Raw genomic sequence first — 20,971 nt, 5'->3', positions numbered from 1 at the left:
GCTCTATTGTAATTTTGACATTCAGGTTATATTGGTGGTTATGTCTATGTTTTCAACGCAACATGTTTTACTAATTGTTTTACAAATGAAACCCAAATGGACCCAAACCACTTCGTATTTTTTCTATGATTGTGTGCTCAGTTGAGAGAGAGCGAGAGGGAGGAGTGTTGTCATGTAGTATGATCCACAGAGCAAAAGGTCTGGCTGTCTGCAGCTGCTTTGGAAAGAGGAGTTCTGGAGAGAGAGAGAGAGAGAGAGAGAGAGAGAGAGAGAGAGAGAGAGAGAGAGAGAGAGAGAGAGAGAGAGAGAGAGAGAGAGAGAGAGAGAGNAGAGAGAGAGAGAGAGAGAGAGAGAGAGAGAGAGAGAGAGAGAGTGACAGGAAGCCGGTGACTGTGGTTCAAATACAGAGAATAAACGTAATATAATCCATATGGTAATTTTTAAAGTGGAAGAGCAAGCGGAAAAGGGATAATCTGTACCTTCTTTAAAAAGCAAAAGCAAACAAGTTTAAGGTAAGTCTGTTATCTTCCTTTCCTTTCTCCGTCATATATTCTTTGTGTTTTATTAAATATGACCACATTAGAAATTTGCATTGAAGAAGTCTGCAGGATACATATACTATTTCTGTCTTATGTATTCATAAGTTGCTATATATTTCTTAAGTGTGTGGGTGCGTTGAGATATGTGTGACACTCAAAACGGGGACAAGGGGAGGAGAGAGAGAGTGCCAGGGTGGGTGAGGGGTTTTGGGGTTTGAGGGGCTTTGTAAAGGGGAAGACAAGAGAAAGTACTGTAGCTTAAGTGAAGAGAAATGCAGATTCACACAAACAACTGCATGTATTTTCAGAGAAATGGGTCACTCCGTCCTCACCAAAGTAAGATTGTGAACCTTTTAAATCTATTTGAAAATGTTGGATTTCCACTTTATTATGACTTTTGCTTAGTTTGACCCATGCAAAGGACTTTGTTCTCTCTAAAATAAGATTCTGCCCGTCTTTATATAATGCTATTCTTGAAAGGTATTCCTTTTATACTTGATACCTTCAATAGTTCAAATGAATATATATAGTAATCATTGTCACACCATTTTATAAAACAGGGCCAGTGTTCTCACTCCAGCAGATGTGTTCATCAGGCTCATTCCTTTATTTTAATCCACATTCAATAGTGTCAATAGTAAATGTATACAGCAGAGATTCTTTACCAAGAACATACACACTTCTAGAATCTGTTCAAGAAATGTTGGCCCCACAGAAAACTGAGATGAAGATTGTTAGTTCAGTAGTTCTCTGAGACCGCAAAGCTGTCTGGAGGGAGAAGAACAGGAAGTGAGGTCAAAGATCAAATATAGGGCGATTTATGCTACCCTGCGGTGGGAAAGGGGGATAAGACCATTGAGAGGGAAAGACAGGAAACAATGGGACACAGTTCTCTCCTTCTTTTAACATGTTGTGATAAAATGTGGTTTATTGCATTTACAGAGACAAATGACCACAGGCGCATGTTTGGTTGTCAATGGCGAGTATGTTTACAGCATGTGTGTGACAGCTTGTGTGGGCATGTTTGCCATCCACATGTGTTGGTGTTTGCAAGCACATGTGTCAATGATCTCATGAGCATGTGTTCTTTCAAGAGGTACGGGCGTGTGTGTTCGAGTTTGTGTTGCTATTGGTGAACTTCAGCCCTGTTTATTTTGGGATGGCTCAAGTTTCAAAGCCAGGGTTTGTGGATCAAGCAGACACCAGCAGAAAGTGACAGTCCTTCTGGCTAATAAAACCCACCACTTTAGCTCTCACGTACAACACTAAGATTAAGATGTTTTGAGTAATTTCAGATTTTTATTATAGAAATCTCTTTGATCTTCTGTAAACAGCCTTATACTGTAAGTAACTGTCTGTATTTTCATAGTGAATTAGACTAGAAGGCCATTAAACTTGTTAGCTGCACTTTTTTCCGCAGTTCGTAAACTGTCGTTTCAATAGAAGAAAGCTCGTAAAACACCAGACTCTCCCAGCTTGTTATTAGACTGCACAGTATGAGCTTCAGCTGTCACACATACTATTGCATTCATATTTACCCCACATTAGGAATAAATTCCATCCTTGTCTCCTGCCTGAATGTCGGGTCAAATGAAGAGGACTTTAGCAAAATAAAAACTAAGATCGATAAACTTTTTTGTTATACAGTATCTCTTGTTTTCTGTTTTAGACTCTATCATGTCAACGGTACCGGCAGAGACGGGCCCAGAGGATGCCAACAATCAGAGTTTCTGGATGGTAAGTGAATCAGACAGCAGTGAGTCAGACAGGGTTATGAACCTTATGTTTTATATTTTTTATTTTTTATTATTTTACAGATTATGTGTAATGTGGGTGATGTAACTTGTGACTTTATTTTAACTAAAGATACTGCGCTTTAAACGTTTTATATTTAATCAATAACACGGGAGAAGATTTTGTTTAGATGTTAAACTTAATTTTCCTCTGTAGAAAATTGTTATGTAAGACTTTACATTGACTTAATGATGATTAATATTCAAGTGAAGTCTTTGAGACTATGTGTTATTCAGTGAAACCTTTAATCTCAGTCTATAAATTTTGTCCTTTGTACCTCCACCCATTTTAATTCGCTCAACTTTTGTCTCTCAGCTCCTTTATTGGTTCGCTTTTCTGTTCTCCAATAATGTGTTGCAATCTTGCGGTAATTTGCCATTTATATCCCATTTTCACAAGTTTGCTATTCTTTTCTACATTGTCAAAACCTGTTTGAAAATAATACTGTAATTCTAGTATTTTTATGTTGTGTTTAAGAGGGATTTTAAAGGGATAGTTCACCCAAAAATGAAAATTATGTCATCATTTACTCACCCTCTTTTGTGATTTCAAACCTGTATGACTTTCTTTCTTCCACAGAACATAAAAGAAGAATGTTGGTAACCGAGCAACGGCGGTACCCATTCACTTCAAAACCAATGCAACTGAACGGGTAACGCAGTTTTTCGGTTACCAACATTCTTTAAAATATCTTCTTTTGTGTTCTGTGGAAGAAAGTCAAACAGGTTTAAAATGACAAGAGGGTGAGTGAATGATGACAACATTTTCATTCACTATCCCTTTAATATCCATTTCTGTTTAAGGTTAAACATCCACATATGTATATGTTATTTCAGGGGGTTTCAAACATTTTTCAGCTGAAACCCTTTGACCTAAATCATTTACTTGAAGTATCCCCTGAGAAGTACTCTCCCTGAGGAAGTAAATATTTCAATAATTAGCACATATGCATGATTAACTTATTTTTTTATCTGTTTTGCAATTTTTATTAGTAGTATTTTACATAACTTGTTATTTCTTTATTAATTAATTTTTTTAAAGCAATGGAAACAACTTGTATGTGCACTTGTAGTCATACACCTCACGAACCATGCACCTGCAATTCCCTTGTGCCTACCCCAGTTTGGGAAACCCTATTTTATTCCATGAGACCACATAGAAAACTTTTTGCATCATTAGATTTTATTAAAAGGTTATTTCATAAAGTTTGTTTAAGACGTTCCCATTGTGGAAACCGCTGGATTTATAATGCTTGTCTCACACACTGTAAATACATTTAAATGGGTTTTAATTTACATAAACACCATTTTTCATGCATCTAATTGTGTCTTGCATATGTATTCAAGAGGACTTTTCTTCTGCTTAGCATTAATGCAGTCTTCTGTAGTGATTGCTTGTTACTTTTTAGTGACATCTAGAGCTCTCAGTGCTGCTTTGAAAGCTGTGTGCAGCTGTTTAAGATTCTCATCAGCTCACTCCTTAGCCTCAGCCTGTTTTGCCGAGTTGCCGTCTCATCTGGAGCCAGGCCAGTGGTACAGTTTTGGTAAAAGCCTTGTACTCTCCAGGCAATGATGTTCAGTCGCAACTGAGTTCAGTTTACAGCAACCTGACTGATTTTGTTTCGGACGGCCTGCAGAGGTTTTGTTGTACGCCTTACCTTGAAATTGGCTGGCCGCTGACCAGAACCTAGTGTTTTGTGTTCCTGTGAGACACTGTGATTGCTTAACCTCAGTATATCTGCAGAATATTGTTGCATGCAGTAATGAAATCTAAAATGTTTAATCCAGAACTGTCACAAACTGAATGGGGTTGATTTTAAATGGGCTTGTCTGTTCTATAAAACTGTTCATCAGATTTGAGGCTTGCTGAATGTGCCACGGTGTCATATTCTCTTTGACAAGGGTTTTGTTATTTGTTAGGTTTTTGTAATGCTCTGATTGGTTGGCAGGTGTTGCTCTGCATTGCTCTTGGCCTGAGATGAGATTCCTCAGCTGTTTTTACTTTTTCTCAGACCGGGGAAAGAACGTGGCACAAACCGCAGCTGAAGGAGAGAGCAAATCTGAAAGAAAGAAATCGAGAAGAAACAGCACTGATGGAACATGTAAAATAAGTGGATGAATTGATAAAACTGTAGGAGAGCTGCTTACAGTTGCCGGCATAGAGAAACAAGCTCCACATCAGCAAACAAGACGCCCACTCTGGAAATGTCATTATGTTAACCCTCCTCCCTCATTTATCCTTTTATTTCAGTTAATCGACCCGCAGCTCTGCCCATGTGATGCTCCACTTACCATGGCCTGAATTCTCTCGACTCGCTGCTGCTCATCTAGTCACAGATGTTTTGGGGGAATAATGTTTGAATTGAGCTCTGTTTTTCCACACCACATGCTGTCTTCAAGCATTTATATTAGAAACAAACCTCACACTACTCTAATGGTTCATCTAATCCATAGCAAACAAACCCAGTAACCTACTGGAAGAGAAATGAGGTCAATCTCCCAAAAGTAGAAATATTCCCTGTGTTTTACAGTAAATACCTAATTTTCAATTTAATAAACAGTTTACATAGCTACCGTCAGGATTCATATAATTTATTTTCTCTCATGTTTGTCTTTTCTCTTTATATTACAATCCTTCCATGTTCTCTCTGTCTGTCTCTCAGCCAGGGAACTACCATCGGACAGTGAAGCGGACCGAAGACGCCTTCCAGGCATGTAATGACATAGTGGCATGTTTTCAAGAAAGGGCCAGGGTTGAGCGGCAGTACGCTCAGCAACTGAGTGAATGGAGTACCAAGTGGAAACCCCTAGTGGACACCAGTGAGTACTGCTGTTTTATATATGAAGAGTGTATTTGCAAAAAAAGGTTTTTAAAATGTGTTTTATTGTGTTAGTTAGCTGTATTTTTCGAGTTATTACTTAATCAAAACAACCAAACTGCAGTTTGATTGCTATTACTTGGGAAAACCATAAAAACATGATTTTTGAATATTTTTAAAAACGAAGTTATCTGTTTTTGCTTCATATATATTTTTGTGTATATATATACCGTGTGTTACATTTCAAAACATAGTATGTGCAACAGAATACTATGTGTTATGACAAAATAAATGCTACGATGTCACAAAAACACTATGATTGAATGCATTTTGTAATGGCTTTGATATGTTGCGTCTGCTTCCAGGCCCTCTTTATGGCTCTCTTTTACAAGCATGGCAGTGTTTTCTGTCTTCTGCTGATCGTCTCTCCTCACTGCACTCCTCCATCTGTCGGTCTCTGGTGTCAGAGGACGGAGATCGCATCCGGACATGGCAGAAGGAGACTTTCCATAAGAAGATATTTGGAGGTTTCAAAGAATCCCAGGATTTTGAAACAGGTTTCTCACGTGCCCAGAAGCCCTGGGCCAAGCGACTGAAGAAGGTTGGTAGTAATGCATACACAAAATTTTCCATCCATATCATGGGCCTCCGTTTAAAATTAAATATATTAATATCAATTTTTTTATATTTAAAGGTCATTTTCAATATTTACATATTTTATTATATTTAATTATTATCCGTCACATAGCACCTTATTTTAATTCCACCATATTGTTTGTTGTTATTGTGCTATTTGTATGTCTCTTGTTTTATGTATAATGCTTTGGCAATATTGCAAGTACACACAAACAAGCCATTAAAGTAAAACGCGAAAGTAAATTGACGAATTAAAATGCATAGGGTTATAATTCCTTTTAGAAAGTACAAAGGTCCTTGCAATACTAAAGAAACCTTACCTCCATAAATGTGCATGTCTTGTGACAGCTAGAGAAGGCCAGGGCAGCGTTCCACAAAGCATGTCGCAAGGAACACATGGCACGCGAGCGGGAGGCCCACGCCCAAGGCAACCCTGACATTGCCATCGAGAAACAAAGGAGGATCCAGGAAGAGACGGAACTGGCACACCAGGAAACCGAAAAAGTGAGTGAATTATTGACTGAGCCTGGAAAGGCTCAAGCAGAAAATGCTGCATAATGGTGCAGTGAAAGGTAGGGCCAGCCACAATATATGTCACACTTAACAAGCGGGCATTAATCACCCCACAGAGTTATAGAGAAAAAGCAGTTCAATGCAGGGCCAAAAAAACAAAAACAAGATGACTGCATCGATTGATTGCAAGTTCCTGTGTGCAGGTGCGAGCCCGCTATGAGAAGGTTTTGGAGGAAGTAACACGTTACGCTCCACGCTACATGGAGGAAATGGAGTCTATCTTTGACCAATCGCAGGAGGAGGAGAGGAAGAGGATAAGCTTTCTCAAACAGGCTTTTCTGTCAATCCATAGACACTTGGACGTCACTAATAATGAGAGGTATGTGAGATGTGAATGCAAGTGCATTTTATCTACAGTTTTCATATTTATTTTCTATAAAAACACGTCTTAAAGGAGCAATTCTTTTACTGTTTTTGAGGCTTTGATTGTGTTGTTTGGGTGTTTAACAATGGATGTTCATGTTTCTAGTTTCAAAAAACGATTTATATTTCACATATTTCAAGTCTATTGTTCACCGCTGTCCCTCTTCTAACAAAACGACTGGATTTCTTCCGGTCTATATAAAGTCCCTCCTTCCGAAACGCTCTGATTGGTGAAGCTGACCTGGTCTGTCGTGATTGCAATAAACAGTAACAATGGCATCAACTTCACTTCATCAGTTAAAAACATGCGGATCGATCGAAGTGTAACTGAGGTCTGCTAGTGCATGTGTGAACGTCAATCTTTGTTAGAGATTGCGATCGCAAAATGACTGCTTACAATATCAGGAAACGCAATTCCGTTTAACATTTCAGTATCCAGGAACACTTGATTCCTTTGTAAGTCATAGGGAAGTCGTAAGGACCACCGTCGAGTTCAGCTGCTTATAATTTCAGCAAATAATTGCATGTTTTAGTCCCGGTTTCTTTGTTTCTCCTATTCTCCTCAGCCATTTTGCTGCGTGTTTTACCACACAGGGGAACGTGTCCTGGCGCTCAAGGGGGGCGTGTCCCGGCGTGTTCACGTAGGAAAGTGACATCATTGCATACCCTCTATTCCTTTGAGCGGAGGTTTTTCAAAAACTCAGAATAGTGACATCATTTACCCGGGAAGTATGGACTGTAGTCTGATTCCAGCAGTTCTCTAGTCCTTGAAAAGCGAATTCCATTAAAGACAATATCTCGCTTGGCATTGAACTTTGAGCTTTATCATTTTGCAGTTATTGTTTATGCTCTAACAGCAACATTACACACTAACTAAAGGTTGAAAATTGGCATCACAGGGAATGGCCGCTTTAATATCTCATTTTGTTTTTCCATAAGAAAGAAAAATCACAGATGAGGTCTTTTTAATATCTCAATTATTTATCTTAGACATCAATGAGTTTAATGGAAAACGTTATACATATTTTTGTTCTGTTGAACACAAAATAAGATATTTTGAAGAATATAGGACATCAAACATTTCTGGGGCACTTTTGACTGCCATTGTAATTTTTCCCACTATGGAAGTTAATGGCATCCAAGAACTGTTTGGTTACAAGCATTCGTCCAAATATATTTCTCTGTGTTCAACCAAACAAAGACATTTATACAGGTTTGGAACAACTGGAGAGTAAGTAATTCATGACAGAATTTTCATTTTGGGGTGAATTATCCCTTTAAGTCTCCTGCATCTCAGATATTTCTCCTGAGAAAAAGACCCAGAAATTTCACCAACGTCTCTCAATAAACGATTTGTCAAGTCTGGAATCAAGTCAATATTATTGAAGATTTTAACTCCATTTCTCATCACATTTAGCGAAATCTAAATTATTTTACCTATTTATAATCTACATTCATTTTACACTTCTTTACTCCATACATGCATTGTCTCATTTGTTTCTATTTTTATTTCTCCTAAGCAATTTTAGGACAAACATCTGAGACTAAGTTGATAATTAAATTAAATGAACAGAGAATACCTTAGCTATGAAAGAGCAAGCATGTTATAGATTTGAAAGGATGCAAGGATGTTTTGGATATTACTAAACATGTACAAAATAACATGATGATAAATTCTGTTTTTGCAGTGTAAATACTGTTGACTTTCAATAGTACATATGGTAAATAGCTTGTGTTTTCTTTCTGTCTTAAAGTGTGAAAGCGGTGTATAATGAGCTCCATGACACTCTGATGTCCATCAGTGAGCAGGAAGATTTGCGCTTGTGGAAGAACACACATGGGCCAGGCATGCCCACCGACTGGCCTCAGTTTCAGGTATTTATGCATTTCATTTGTTAGGGGTTGCCAGGTTATTTCTAAAATAGCATTTTCAGGGTGGCTGCTACCATGTTCTCAGATGTTACTCGGTCGCTTACTGGACCAGTCATGAGAGCCCACCTTCGAATCTTTACATTGTGGTATCTTGTAGCTGGAGATATAGCAGTTTTTTGACCATTTTTTCGTGTGTTAGGTTTTCATTTATCACTAACAATTTGTATGATTTTGTGCCGTCAGGATGAGTTAAGTCCCAAATGGCAGGCCGAAGAGTTGCTAGAATTTCCCCTCTCCCCCTGCACTAAATGACTAAACAATGTTCCCAGCCGCCTTGGCAGGCACCACTAATAACCTCTGTTCAGTTTTAGAGTGGCAGTTCTTGTATATTTTAGTAATGTGTATTGTTTTGAGGTTAATTTATTCATATCAGGATGCTGTGTGAATGAGGGTGTTAAAGTTGTGTCATCTAGTATATTTATGGACCTCACAAAGGCGCATCCACAAATAGACTTTGTTCTGTAGTGCCAAAACACTTTTACTCCTTCACTGACTCTGTCTGTTGTTATCTCTATTTTAGGAGTGGACTCCAGACAAGAAGCATAAAAGGGGAAAGAAGGAGGTGGAACAGAAGATAGCGGTGATGGAGAGAAGGTCAGTCGATTGCTCTTCATTTGGGTTTGCTACCTGAAATTTATTTGCTGTGGGGCTCTTACAGGACAGGGCTGTCATTGTATGTGAGCAGAGCTGTTTGGTTGTTGTCGCATCTACTATAACCTGATTCCTAAATCAATACAATATTGATTTCTCAATCAATAACTGAATGTTAAGTTGTTAACATTAATTTATAATTTACGTAATTCATTTCATTAAAATCTTCAGGTTAGCTGTATTATTGATGTTAATGTATGTTTTCCCTCCTTGGGTCAGTGTTATGATTGGAGGAGTGAGAGTCAGAGCTCTTTATGACTATGTTGGACAGGAAACAGATGAATTGTCATTTAAAGCAGGTAAGATGTCTTGTCCATCTGTGTGTGTGTGTCATTGAATGTGCCTGTCCTCACATTGCTTTTGATACTGTTTGCCTGTGTTTTTATGGGCACAGGTGAGGAGTTTCTTAAGATTGAGGATGAGGATGATCAGGGTTGGTGCAGAGGCATGATGGACGGTGGAAAAGAGGGCTTGTACCCGGCCAACTATGTGGAGGTGGTGTAGAAGCACAGGACAGCACAGAGCTCCATCTACTCACAGTCCTCATGCTAATGCTTGTCAAGAGACCCCTGGCTGTAAATGAATCCAGCTGTGGGGTCCTTAAATGCACAGGTGCCCAGGTTTATGCCTGTTTTACAGCCATTTTTATTGAAGTTTGCTTTGTTTTGTCTGAACCGGGTAATGGACGGTATGCTGATACGGGATTAAAGTTGATGTTTGAAGTTTAGGATGTTAAAATGCTTCCAAAAGTGCTTTCAATAAAATCTTGAGAAAATTGTTATATTATGTTATTGTGTGCCTTCCCTACTGAAAAGACCATCATAGCTGGTCACCAACGTATGTTGTGTTTGGTCAAGCTAAGTTTTGCTACCACCATCTAGACTTCATCAGTCTCATAAAGACGGCTGGCATGTAATGTAATTTGGGTCTGTGATGGACTTTTCATTAGGGATGTTGTGGCTTTAATGGAGACGTGAGAGTGAATTTTATATATTATATGAATAGGTGCTGAAATCCTATAATATAAAGAGAGAATATGAAGAGCATTGTCTTGATGCATGAGCCTACACATTGTCAGTATGTGACACCAAAGACTTTATCGCTTGTTGACATTTTATCAATAACATATTTCTTATGATGACTCACACTATGAACATTAAATGATATCTGATCCCTGTGTAAAAGGGGCCATGTGGTTAGTCATGTGTTAATTGATTTGACATTGTGTCATGTGTATCTTCTTCTGTTGTTTTGTTTGTTGCTTGTTTCACATAGCAGTTTTAGTATCAATAAGGCAGTATTAATTATCACCCCTTTTAAAGTGAGACTTATGAAGGCCTCTTCTTGTTCATTTCTTTCATGTGTAATGTCATGATATCCAAAGATTATGTATGCAACCAAGGGTGATGTTTGTTTGTACGAGTAAATGTAAGTATGCACCATCCCTAATTTAATGCAAATACTACCAGTATTAAAAGGGATACAGATTACTGTGAGGCTTTGTCATTTTTAATCATCTTGGAATATCTTTTATTACATGTAGATTATACACATGCACTGTTTATATTCACTCCGTGCATTTCCCGAGGCCGTGTTCCGCAACTGCATCTGCAAATGGAGCTGTAAATAAATGTGTGTGTGCATACTCATGTGTGTCATACTGTACTCGTACAGTAACTTTGTTACTATGAAACACGGGACAAAATTTGATCTGTGCAGCAGTGCTAATTAGCACTGGCAAGACGTCATTGCTTCGTATTTGCGTTTACTCTCTGTACAGTAATTTAACATTGTAGCACAACTAAATGCACAATAAAGCCGTTCTCAATTATATATTTTCCGTTTCTGTTAGACATAAATTAATAAAATAGTAGACTACGCGTCCGTCTGGGTAACAAACTACATTCATGTTGCTTTTCTGTCAAAAGTCTGTTAACACTGCTTTGTGCGCGCGTGTGTGTGTGTGCGTGCGTGCGCGAGCGTGTGAGTGACTGATGCATGCTTTGCAGATTCAGAAACAACGCCGCATTTTGGCCTAATGTAAACTGATGCGTGTCAGAGGGGCAGTGATTAGATGAGAGTGTATTGATTGATCACTGCTGCTGCTGCTGCTTCAATACGCGGAGCAGTCAATTAACGGGACATGGGAGGTCACGTACGGGACAAATCAGGCAGGCTCAATATACGGGACGTCCCGGCTAATACGGGACGGTTGGCGTAAATTCCTCACATACACAGATTTGTCCCGCATCACAGAGTAGGTGAGTCAGAAATGTACCCACTCTCAGCTTTTCACAGGGTCAGTTTTCTTCCCCGCAGTTTTGATCAACATTAACCTTTCACTTTTGCGAGCAAAAATAACGCTCATGCTAAGCAGTGCTGGCATGAGCTATGAGTAGGTCAATGACGCAACCAATTTTGTTGTTCGAGAAATGTGGTTTTACTTCACAGTTTCGTAAACTCAACAAACACAGTGTTTATCTGGCAAAAATGATTCAGAACACTGAGGAGACGGTTTGCTTAGTCACTCTTGTTGTCTGCATGCATGCATGGACTGCACAAATACAAAGTCATACAATTTCACAAAAAAGCATCAGTGTCAGTATCGACTTATAACATGTATATTTTGGTGAATATCTGAGATGCTACAGAATATTCCACACTAAATAAATTAGGCATTAGGAATGATTGACAAAATACACAAATACAGCAGCTTAACTAATTATTATTATTATTATTATTATTATTAATAATATTATTGTTGTTATAATTACACTTACTGTACCACGCACACACACTAATGGTGACAAGAACTTTGTTTCACATTTGAGGAAACACCAAACTTAAAGAGTAAACGCCTCTTTTTACTCACCTTGCACAGGTATTATGACGTTTTCTAAATCAACAGTAACGAATGTTCACAACGTACCGCTCGGATGATTGACAGGAAGCGTTCTGATTCGCTAAACAGAGATTACGACCGCTGTCTTCTGTTTGTTGTTTACAGAGTCTAGGGGCTTAATTAATGTTTATTCAGTGAGATCTCCCTCACGAAATGAAATGGCAACCCACAACGATTGGTTCCGCAGTAACGTTACACACTCTTAACATTATACAACAATGACAAATCGGATGTTTATGTTTGTTGTTTGAACGGTGTTACTGGACATTACTGTGTACTGTTGCTGTCAGCAGTTGGCAAAACTTACCTGAACACTTGACAGCTAGCCTACTGGTTTAGCCAAAAACATTTCACGGTTTTTTTTACATTATAACATTAGCCTGCTAATGGAAAATGTGTGTTAACACGCGAAAAACATTCATGGCATTCAAATCTATTTTCTTATATTTATTTTAGTCACAGAACCCCTTCTAGTCGTTTAATGCATGAATACATTGTATCCCACCTTCCTTCTATATTCCAAAATCATCTATGCTGGATTTTATGGGTCTGTATTATTTTCAGTGGGCAGCGAGTGCCTCTCAAATTTTACAATTCGCCTGCCAGTATGCTTTCATAAGCTGATTACCTTACAATCCTGATGTGCTGTATTTATTATTTAAAGTGGGCATCAGGCAGTTGTTACGTAACCTCTACAGAAATAGATGGCAAGGCCTACATCTTGTAGTAGCGTTGGTGGATAATTTCTGCCAGCAGAGAGCGCTGTGGTTTCACTGTACCCTACACGCTGACATCTAACACTGACTGTACATTCTCCTCAACAAGCACGTTAGAGGCCATAAAAATGCAGATGAAATATTTAAACTGAAAAAACTCTATATTTAATTTGATGGGATGGTTCTGCGTGATGCTCTTGCAGCCAGACAACTCTGGACGTCTGTATTTATGTTTATTTGAACAGAATCGGATCATGAGGTTTGCTGATGCTTTAAGCAAACAAACATGTGTGCGTGGATGTATGTTAATGATCTTAATTCCATAATTTTCACAGTTTGGTGACCAATTCACATAAATGTCTATAGATGTGTGTGGGGGAATGACTCACACAGCATATGAGCAGTTGAGCAATCTGTCATTCACAGACTCCCCCTCACAGTCCCGTGTGTATGTGCGTATTTATGAAAGAAACATAAACCGAAAGATCAAGTGGGAAAAGGTCGGTGTACAAATAGCGCCATTGAAAAATGGGTATAGACTCTCCATGTTTTCTAGTAACTCAGTATAACTTTATGTTCTGCCACATAGATAGATCTTCATGTTCAGATTTGACTGGAGTTTGTGTTTCTTGGCTTTATACCAGTGTTTTTCAACTAGGGAGCCTGAAGATGACTTACAATGATTTAAATGAAAACCAAGCAAGCATTTATTTAAGTTAACTATATTCTTCACATTTGTTTATATTTCTCGTTTGTCTGTTTTTACAGCAAATATAAATCTTCCTATTAATGCCAAGCTCTAGAATATTTAGCTGGGTAGAAATTCTGAATTGGGTGGGGTGGTCTGGTGCAAAAAGGTTGAGATCCACTGCTTTACACAGGATTATAGCCCTAGTATGTGTTCAGTTCTTTTAAAAATGTGCCTGTCTTTACAGCATAGGAGGCAGACGTGTATAATAAAACGCAACTAGGCCTATGTGTGCAACAAAAACGATGTAATGAAAACGTAATGAAATACTTTCAATCTAGAGCAAGACATCAGTCTTCACTGGTGCACAGTCAAGTTTCCTGACCCCCCTACCTGCTACCATTATTTCAGAAATGGAAAACTCACATTAGGCTGAAATTGTCATCCAAAAGGAAATTTTCACCAAGATGACAAATTCATCAGTCACGCTGACCCCTGAAGCTGTGAGAGAGAAGCGAGTTAGAAGACAGCTGGATTTGTCATACAGTCAGGGCTGTGTGTTACACTGTCAGCCTAATTCCATGTAACCCAGTTTGTGTGTAAAGAAAGTCATTTTCATTCCAACTGGCACACCAATGGCAGGTGGAGTAGATCTGGAAGCTGGAATCAAAAAGGGTTAGTTCACCTAAAAAAGCTGCCATTATTTAATACATTATTTATGTTGTTAAAACAGAAACATATGTCATACAAGACACGGCATGTGTTTTTCTCCTTTTTTGAATCATTACTTTTGTTGTATAAAACAAAGAGATGTCATTGTATGTGTTTTTGGAACAAAACATACAGGTTTTAAAAAAAACATTCATTAACAACCCATATTTTGGGGTAAACTAACCTAGTTGTTCCATATCTGTTGTTCTAGATATAAACTCTTGGATGTCCTCTACCTAATTAGATAGAAATTATTAGATTCATAAGTTACCAATTATATGGTAGTCTCTTTTTTGACAGGAAGGTTTGATTTAGGACATTTGTCCTCTTTCTTTACTTTCCCCCATAATGGAGTCCATTTCCTCCATGTGTTAAGGAGCTTATTGTGTCACATCATATAAAAACCACTGACAGAAAGTAGTGGAGCTTGGAGTCATCCTTCACAATAACAGCATGAGTGGGAGAGACTGTGTGCGTGTGTGTGGTTTTACTGGGTCAGTAAAGGGAAATGAAGAGACTGCTGACTTCAATTCATTTGCTCAATTCTTTAACTCCCCGAAATCTGTAATCAGGAGAATGGTTATTCTAGCCTCTCAATTAGCGTAATTAAGATGTTGGCTGGCCACAGAGGAGAGACACTATTCTTTGTTTATTTGTGTGTGCGCGTGTGTGTTTCCAAAACCATTTTTATGTGTAAGCTCTTGAGTCACAGTTGTATTTTTATTTCTAATGCTAAAATAATTGTTGTTATCATGAATTTTCTAATTTACTGTTTTACAAGAAAGGCAGATTGTTTTTAAAGCACTTTATTATTTTTTCTATTCAGGTGGACAATTGCAGTTATTTATTTACTTACACTCCTTAATAGAAATGTAAGTTTTAATGGTTGTACATAGGGCTGCAGCTATCGATTGTTTTACTAATCGAGTATTCTACAAATTTTTCCATCGATTAATCGGGTATTCGGATAATAAGTACTTTTTCTTTATTAAAAAGCAATACTAAATATACAAGAGAAAATAAGACAGGTCTCTTAAAATGAGTAAAACAACTAATTTGTTTCCTTTTTAGAACAATTAAAGTTTTTATTGCTGAAATTGCATACATTAATATCTGTGAAAACTAAACCCATTTAGTACATTCCATTGCCATATTAAATTCAAAACGCAATATAATACAAATATATAAATAAGAAACATGAATAAAAATAGAAAGAATAATTTCAAAGGTAAACAACTAACTTCAGCATATGCATGATGCATTCAGTTTATATAAATTAGTTTTAGTTAATTCTTTTACTATTAAATAGTAATATATAGCCTATGACTTTTATTTTGGCAGGTTGTCGGAAGACGCTTATTTTTTAGTATGTCTGTTTCTTCACTCAAACAATAACATGTTCGTGAAATAAACTCTCAGAGCAACTCTGGAGGTTAAGTTCATGTCCTCATTCAGCGCAAACGCAGACAAATGTATGAGCATCACGCGTGTAGCACGTTAAACTGTGCAGTTCATTCCCGCAGAACAAACAGATGACGTGTAAATAACAGGATTCGGCGTCCACAAGTCCACATCTAGTTTGATGGACTCAATGCAGCCGCAAAACAAGTTTCACTCGCAAAATAGACTAAAACTAAGTAAAATAGCAGTTCACCATTTCAATAAGATATCAGATATTTATCAGCGTGAGCGTGTGAACAGACTAAAATGCGTGTGTCTCACGGTGAATGCGTGAGACTTGAGAGCCTGTAACATGAATAGAGTCTAGCGGGCTGTGCGTCAGTAATAACGGTCCGTGGGGAAACGCAGTGCTCCGTTTGTACTGTAGTTAAATGGATTAAACGAGGCTTCGAGGCAACAAAATTTGCCTCGATGATTTTTTTTGTATTAGAATAACTCGAGTTACTCGAGGAATCGTTTCAGCCCTAGTTGAACATTGCGTGAGATTAATTTATGATTTCTGAGAGAAGTTGAATGGCTGGCTCAAATTGGGTAAAAAATGAATAAAGACTACTTTTAATTATTTTTATTTATTACTATTTTAATTATTTGCCTAATAAATAAAAATCTTTAGTTTTAAACATGTCTTTGACAGATTACTAAAATATTTGTGTTTACAATGACTTTTTATTATGACAGGTGGCCTAGTAAATTGTGACCCACGGCAAGTCTTTTTTGTGTGATTTGCTGTTTTTTATACAAAATCATCCTACATAATGTAAAGAATATTATAAGAAAGTATAACCTTGATATCTGAGTAAGGCCATGCCAAAGATTGAAATCATGGTGAAATGAATGCTGGAAATCAAACTTCAATGCTCATTATCTCCTAATTAGATTTTGAGACTTTAGCCTGGATTTAACAGACAGGGTCAGAATTTGTAAAGCACTGTATATAAGTGTGTTTGTATGCGTGAATGTTGCACACCCTCGGATATCAGTGCACGTCTTTTAGATTTGCTAGTCGTAGGTAAAGCAGTGGGAGGAGGAAGATCCAAGTAAGAAAGAGAAAGCGAGAGATATGGCGTCCATTAGCAGAGAGCTGGAGCATTGTAGAGGTTAATCACTACTTTAGCATCACTTCTTCAAGCGAGAGCCAGATGGCTGAATGGAACCCTCATGGAGATAGAGCAAGAGCTCAGAGTAGCACCCCCTGCTGGACTACACATACACAAACACACACACCCACACACCCCCACACCGTTCTCCAGATTTCTGCTCCTCCACATTGAGTCTTTTCCGCCTGAACACTGGAGCTCCCCAGTGCCGAGCAGAACGGCTGAGTGAGCACGAAGCTTATTTGCCACAGTGATGGCTGTGTTTCCACAACTCTAACATGTTTAGGGAGATATCATGTGCATTGACTGACTGAGATCACTCAAACTGTTGGTATACAGAGGGCTCTGAAGGCCTGATGTCTTCTTGTTTAGAGGTAAACACATTGACATTGATCTTTGTTAGATTTCCAGAATTTCTGTCACGGGTAATTACGAACGCTTATTTTTTCTTTCTTGTTTTCCCCTAAAGCCCAAACAGTCCCCTGTCACTCTTCCATCCCTCATCAGTATTTCTGTCTTTCCCCATCCTCTCAGTCACAGTCTAATAGTCATGCTTAATTGGCAGCTGTCTAATTGCTTCTCATTAGCTTGTGAAACCAAACACAATCCTGACACAACAAATAAACAACCTTTTCTCATTTGCTCAAGTTTTTCATTCCTCAGGGTCCAACGCCACCCCCCTTTCTCTCTCTCAAACTGTTTGTCTTTCACTCACAACCACCCATGTGTAAAAAGACATGATTAATAAGACCATTAAATCAAAACTGGACAGTTAGTCCATGTTTGTTAACTTTGAGGGCATCTGTAAGGTTGTGTACTCTTAAAATTAACTAGCAGACACATTTTGTATTTGTAATCTCTCTTGAGGAAATGAAACAGAAATATCGATGACTCATCTTGCATTACGAATTTTTGTCCAGTCATACACTGTCTAGAATATGAATGCCACTCTTCATAATACTGCCTGCCTTTTACTAGTCTCACATAGTCAGACCTTTAGACTGAAAGCTGAAAAATTATACTCCATAGCAACTTTCACTGGCCAAGGCGTGATATGTAAAGCAACCAAACACTGTTTGTTTTGTTCAGCGACAAGTTGATGTTCTTACGGCTCCTGGAAATCCTGTAGAATGATGCTGAGACTCGATTTCTACTCACAGATAGAAGTAACAAATCATGCCATAATTAAAGCCTACTGGCTCTTTAAAAAACAACTATTCTCTCTCTATCAAGCTTTCTTGCTTTTGTCAGTCTAAAACATTTTTTGCATTTGGCAGTGTTTGAGTTCGGGTAACCCATGTCACCTTTAAATCTATCCCCCATGTACTTCCGTACCTCACAGAGAACTCCTGATTCTAATTCCCTTCTCCGTGCAGAGTGCTTTAACAGCCTGCTGGCCAACTCCACACACCCAGCAATGCATCAAGCTTTAAAATGGACATCTGAACAGCAGAGCAGTTTTGCCAAAGCCGCGTGATATATAGCGCTCTGGTGAAAAACATCAGCCCGTGAGATCAGCGATGCCTCCCCATATACCACCACTCTGCTTTTGCCACAGTGGGTCCCCAGGGGTGTAAGAAATGTGTGAACAGCGGTATTTGCTTTGAAGAGAGACGTTAAGGAGATGACTGCTCCGGGTGAAGTGCACTCTTTCTTTTTTTCAGGCACTCCATCATTCCCATGCAAACAGCTCCATGCTAAGTATGCCAGAGGATTGAATATTCATAATTTTTCTCTTCACCTTAAAAGGAAGGGAACATAACGTGGCCAGTAAGTCTGAGGGCTGGATTTTTGTCCTGATAACACAGTAAGATTTTATTGAGTGTGTCTGTCTTCTTTCCGTGCCATTTTTGTTGGCTGTTGAAACAAAAATCTAGTCTTAAACCTACTTAAACCAGCCTAAGCAGGTCTGCTGTTTTTGAGGTCTTAAAGGGATACTCCACCCAAAAATTTAAATTATGTCATGAATTACTCCCCCCAGTTGTTCTAAACCTGTATAGATCTCTTTGTTCTGATGAACACAAAGAAAGATATGTGGAATCATGTTAGCAACAGACATTTCTGGGACATTGATATTCATACTGTAGTAGGAAAAATAAAAATGGTAGTCAAAGGTGCCCTAGAACTTTTTGCTTTCCTACATTCTTCAAAATATCTAATTTTATGTTCAACAAAACAAACAAAAAAATTACAAAATAATTGTTCCTATGATAGTCCCAGAAATGTCAGTTGCTAACATTCTTCCAAATATCTTTCTTTGTGTTTACCAGAACAAAGAAATTTATATAGATTTGGGACTACTTGAGGGGGGAGTATCCCTTAAGCCCTGGCATGAATTGTGCTCAGCTGGTTTTGCAAACATAGTTTATTTTTGGAGGGAGCACAAGTTTCATAGTTTGATGTTAATGTAGTTGCTGCATTTGATGTTTATTGTATTGTATTTCTTAATTTTTTATACCCAGAGGCCCTTATTTAAATAATTGTGTACTGTATTCTATTGTGTTATGGTCTCTGTGTACTGTTGTTGCTGTTTCTGTGTTCTGGATGCTCCTGTCACCAAAACAAATTCCTTGTGCAAACAAACTTGGCAATAAATCTCTTTCTGATTCTGATTCTGATCTTTACTCTGGAACAAACCAATATCCTAAACTTTGTGGTCATTGATCTTTGTCATCCTCCCAATAAGTCCGTAATAAAGTCGGTTTGGTTACAGTTTTAGACAGGCACATATGTCTGAAAGTCAAAAAGCCAAAAGCATCTCAAATCTCATCTGAAACACTACATGTTGGAGATGTCTGGAATGAAGTATAAATATTTTATAGGAAACTGTAGTGAAGACGGATGAACATAAATCTGAAGCACGTATTACAGTGGTGATGAAGTAAAAGCGTAGATAAAAATGAAAAGTGTAACTGTGATAGAGCAAATAAAAGTAGCAGAATGAGTCAAGAAGACGGGAAGATGAAAGTCACTGCAAGGAAACTAAAAAATGAAAGAGGAAAGGGAACGAGAGATGTGGGCGACTCTCTGAGAGACGGTCGTCATGGTAACAAAATAAAATGGAGAACTCAAAAAGGAGCAATCTAGTGAAAGAGGGCAGCCAAACTGTTGCAGATGAGAGAGGTGAACTTGGGCATTGAGGCCTGAGACGTTATCAGTATTTTCACAGGCCCCCTTTCTGCACCTCTCAAACCTTGTGCTAGATTTACCAACAGGGATTCAAAATGGATGAAAATAAGGTCAAACGCCACTTTAGATGGCTGTTCACACTTAACGTGATTTGCACACATGCATAGGACATGCTCCTGGGTTATCTTATTGGAAATACATTCCCAACCAATCATTGCATTGGTTTTAGAGGTTAGGACCGTGGTTCTCATAGAGTACATAGTATCAAATATGTGTATTATTTTGAAAATGGAAATATACTCAAATGCTATATTATAATTATTTTGATCATAAACTAAGTAGACTTAACAAAATACAAAATTAATAAAATGACTAGGACGATTGACAGTTTCTACTTACATTTCCATTTGACCATATTGCCAAAAATGTTTACCTTGCTGCAAGTACAACTGAATTTAATATCTTACAGATCATATTTTCTTTTTCACCATTTGTTTTTCTTATAGTCAGCAAAATAGAGTTTAATTAAACACCCACAGTCAGATCATACCTGTGACCCATTTTAGTGTCACAGCCCACCAGTTCAAAACCACTGGGTTAGTATTGAAAGGGTTTGGACTATGATTGGTTAAAAGGAATGTTGTTTCCATTACCAACAAAGGACGTTGATCCAAGAACACATTCTACTTTTGTAAATCACATTCTGCGGCTCTTTGTTGGTTTAAAAGCTCATTATTTATGCAACTCCTCAATTACTGAAAAGCTCTCCACTCCAAGTTGAAGCATAGCGTTTCCGTTGCCAAAAAGAAGCCTCCAAGAATCTGCACATTTCTGTGTGCATGGGAGTGTTTAAATGTAATTTGTTAGTAGGAAACAGGAGCACTGCCAGTGCATGTTGCCTCGCCGACATGAGCTCACTAAGGACAGCGGCTGCCGCCCAAGGCCAAGCTTTCATATTTCT

General features: G+C 38.2%; 1 protein-coding gene across 3 annotated transcripts; it reads left to right on the top strand.

Annotated features, from left to right (window-relative positions):
* The first annotated feature begins 329 nt into the window (after positions 1-329).
* Positions 330-11,115, top strand: si:ch211-51c14.1 (protein kinase C and casein kinase substrate in neurons protein 3). Of its 3 annotated transcripts, XM_057346128.1 has the most exons (11): positions 837-875; positions 1,482-1,518; positions 2,209-2,276; positions 4,996-5,152; positions 5,517-5,752; positions 6,136-6,291; positions 6,504-6,679; positions 8,478-8,598; positions 9,176-9,249; positions 9,526-9,605; positions 9,701-11,115. In XM_057346128.1, exons 1-11 carry the CDS (start codon positions 852-854, stop codon positions 9,808-9,810), a joined length of 1,239 nt encoding a protein of 412 aa, XP_057202111.1. In that variant the 5' UTR covers positions 837-851; the 3' UTR covers positions 9,811-11,115. The 3 variants fall into 3 exon arrangements, with proteins under 3 accessions (XP_057202113.1, XP_057202111.1, XP_057202112.1); XM_057346130.1 differs by lacking the exons at positions 837-875; positions 1,482-1,518 and adding an exon at positions 330-512 and having other exon boundaries at positions 9,701-11,113; XM_057346129.1 differs by lacking the exon at positions 837-875 and having other exon boundaries at positions 1,483-1,522; positions 9,701-11,114.
* The last annotated feature ends 9,856 nt before the right edge of the window (positions 11,116-20,971 follow it).

This window comes from Triplophysa rosa, linkage group LG11 (assembly GCF_024868665.1).
Source record: "Triplophysa rosa linkage group LG11, Trosa_1v2, whole genome shotgun sequence".
In the NCBI taxonomy this organism is placed as follows: domain Eukaryota; kingdom Metazoa; phylum Chordata; class Actinopteri; order Cypriniformes; family Nemacheilidae; genus Triplophysa; species Triplophysa rosa.
Note: the sequence above shows the minus strand (reverse complement) of the source record. Positions and strands in the feature narration are given on the sequence as shown.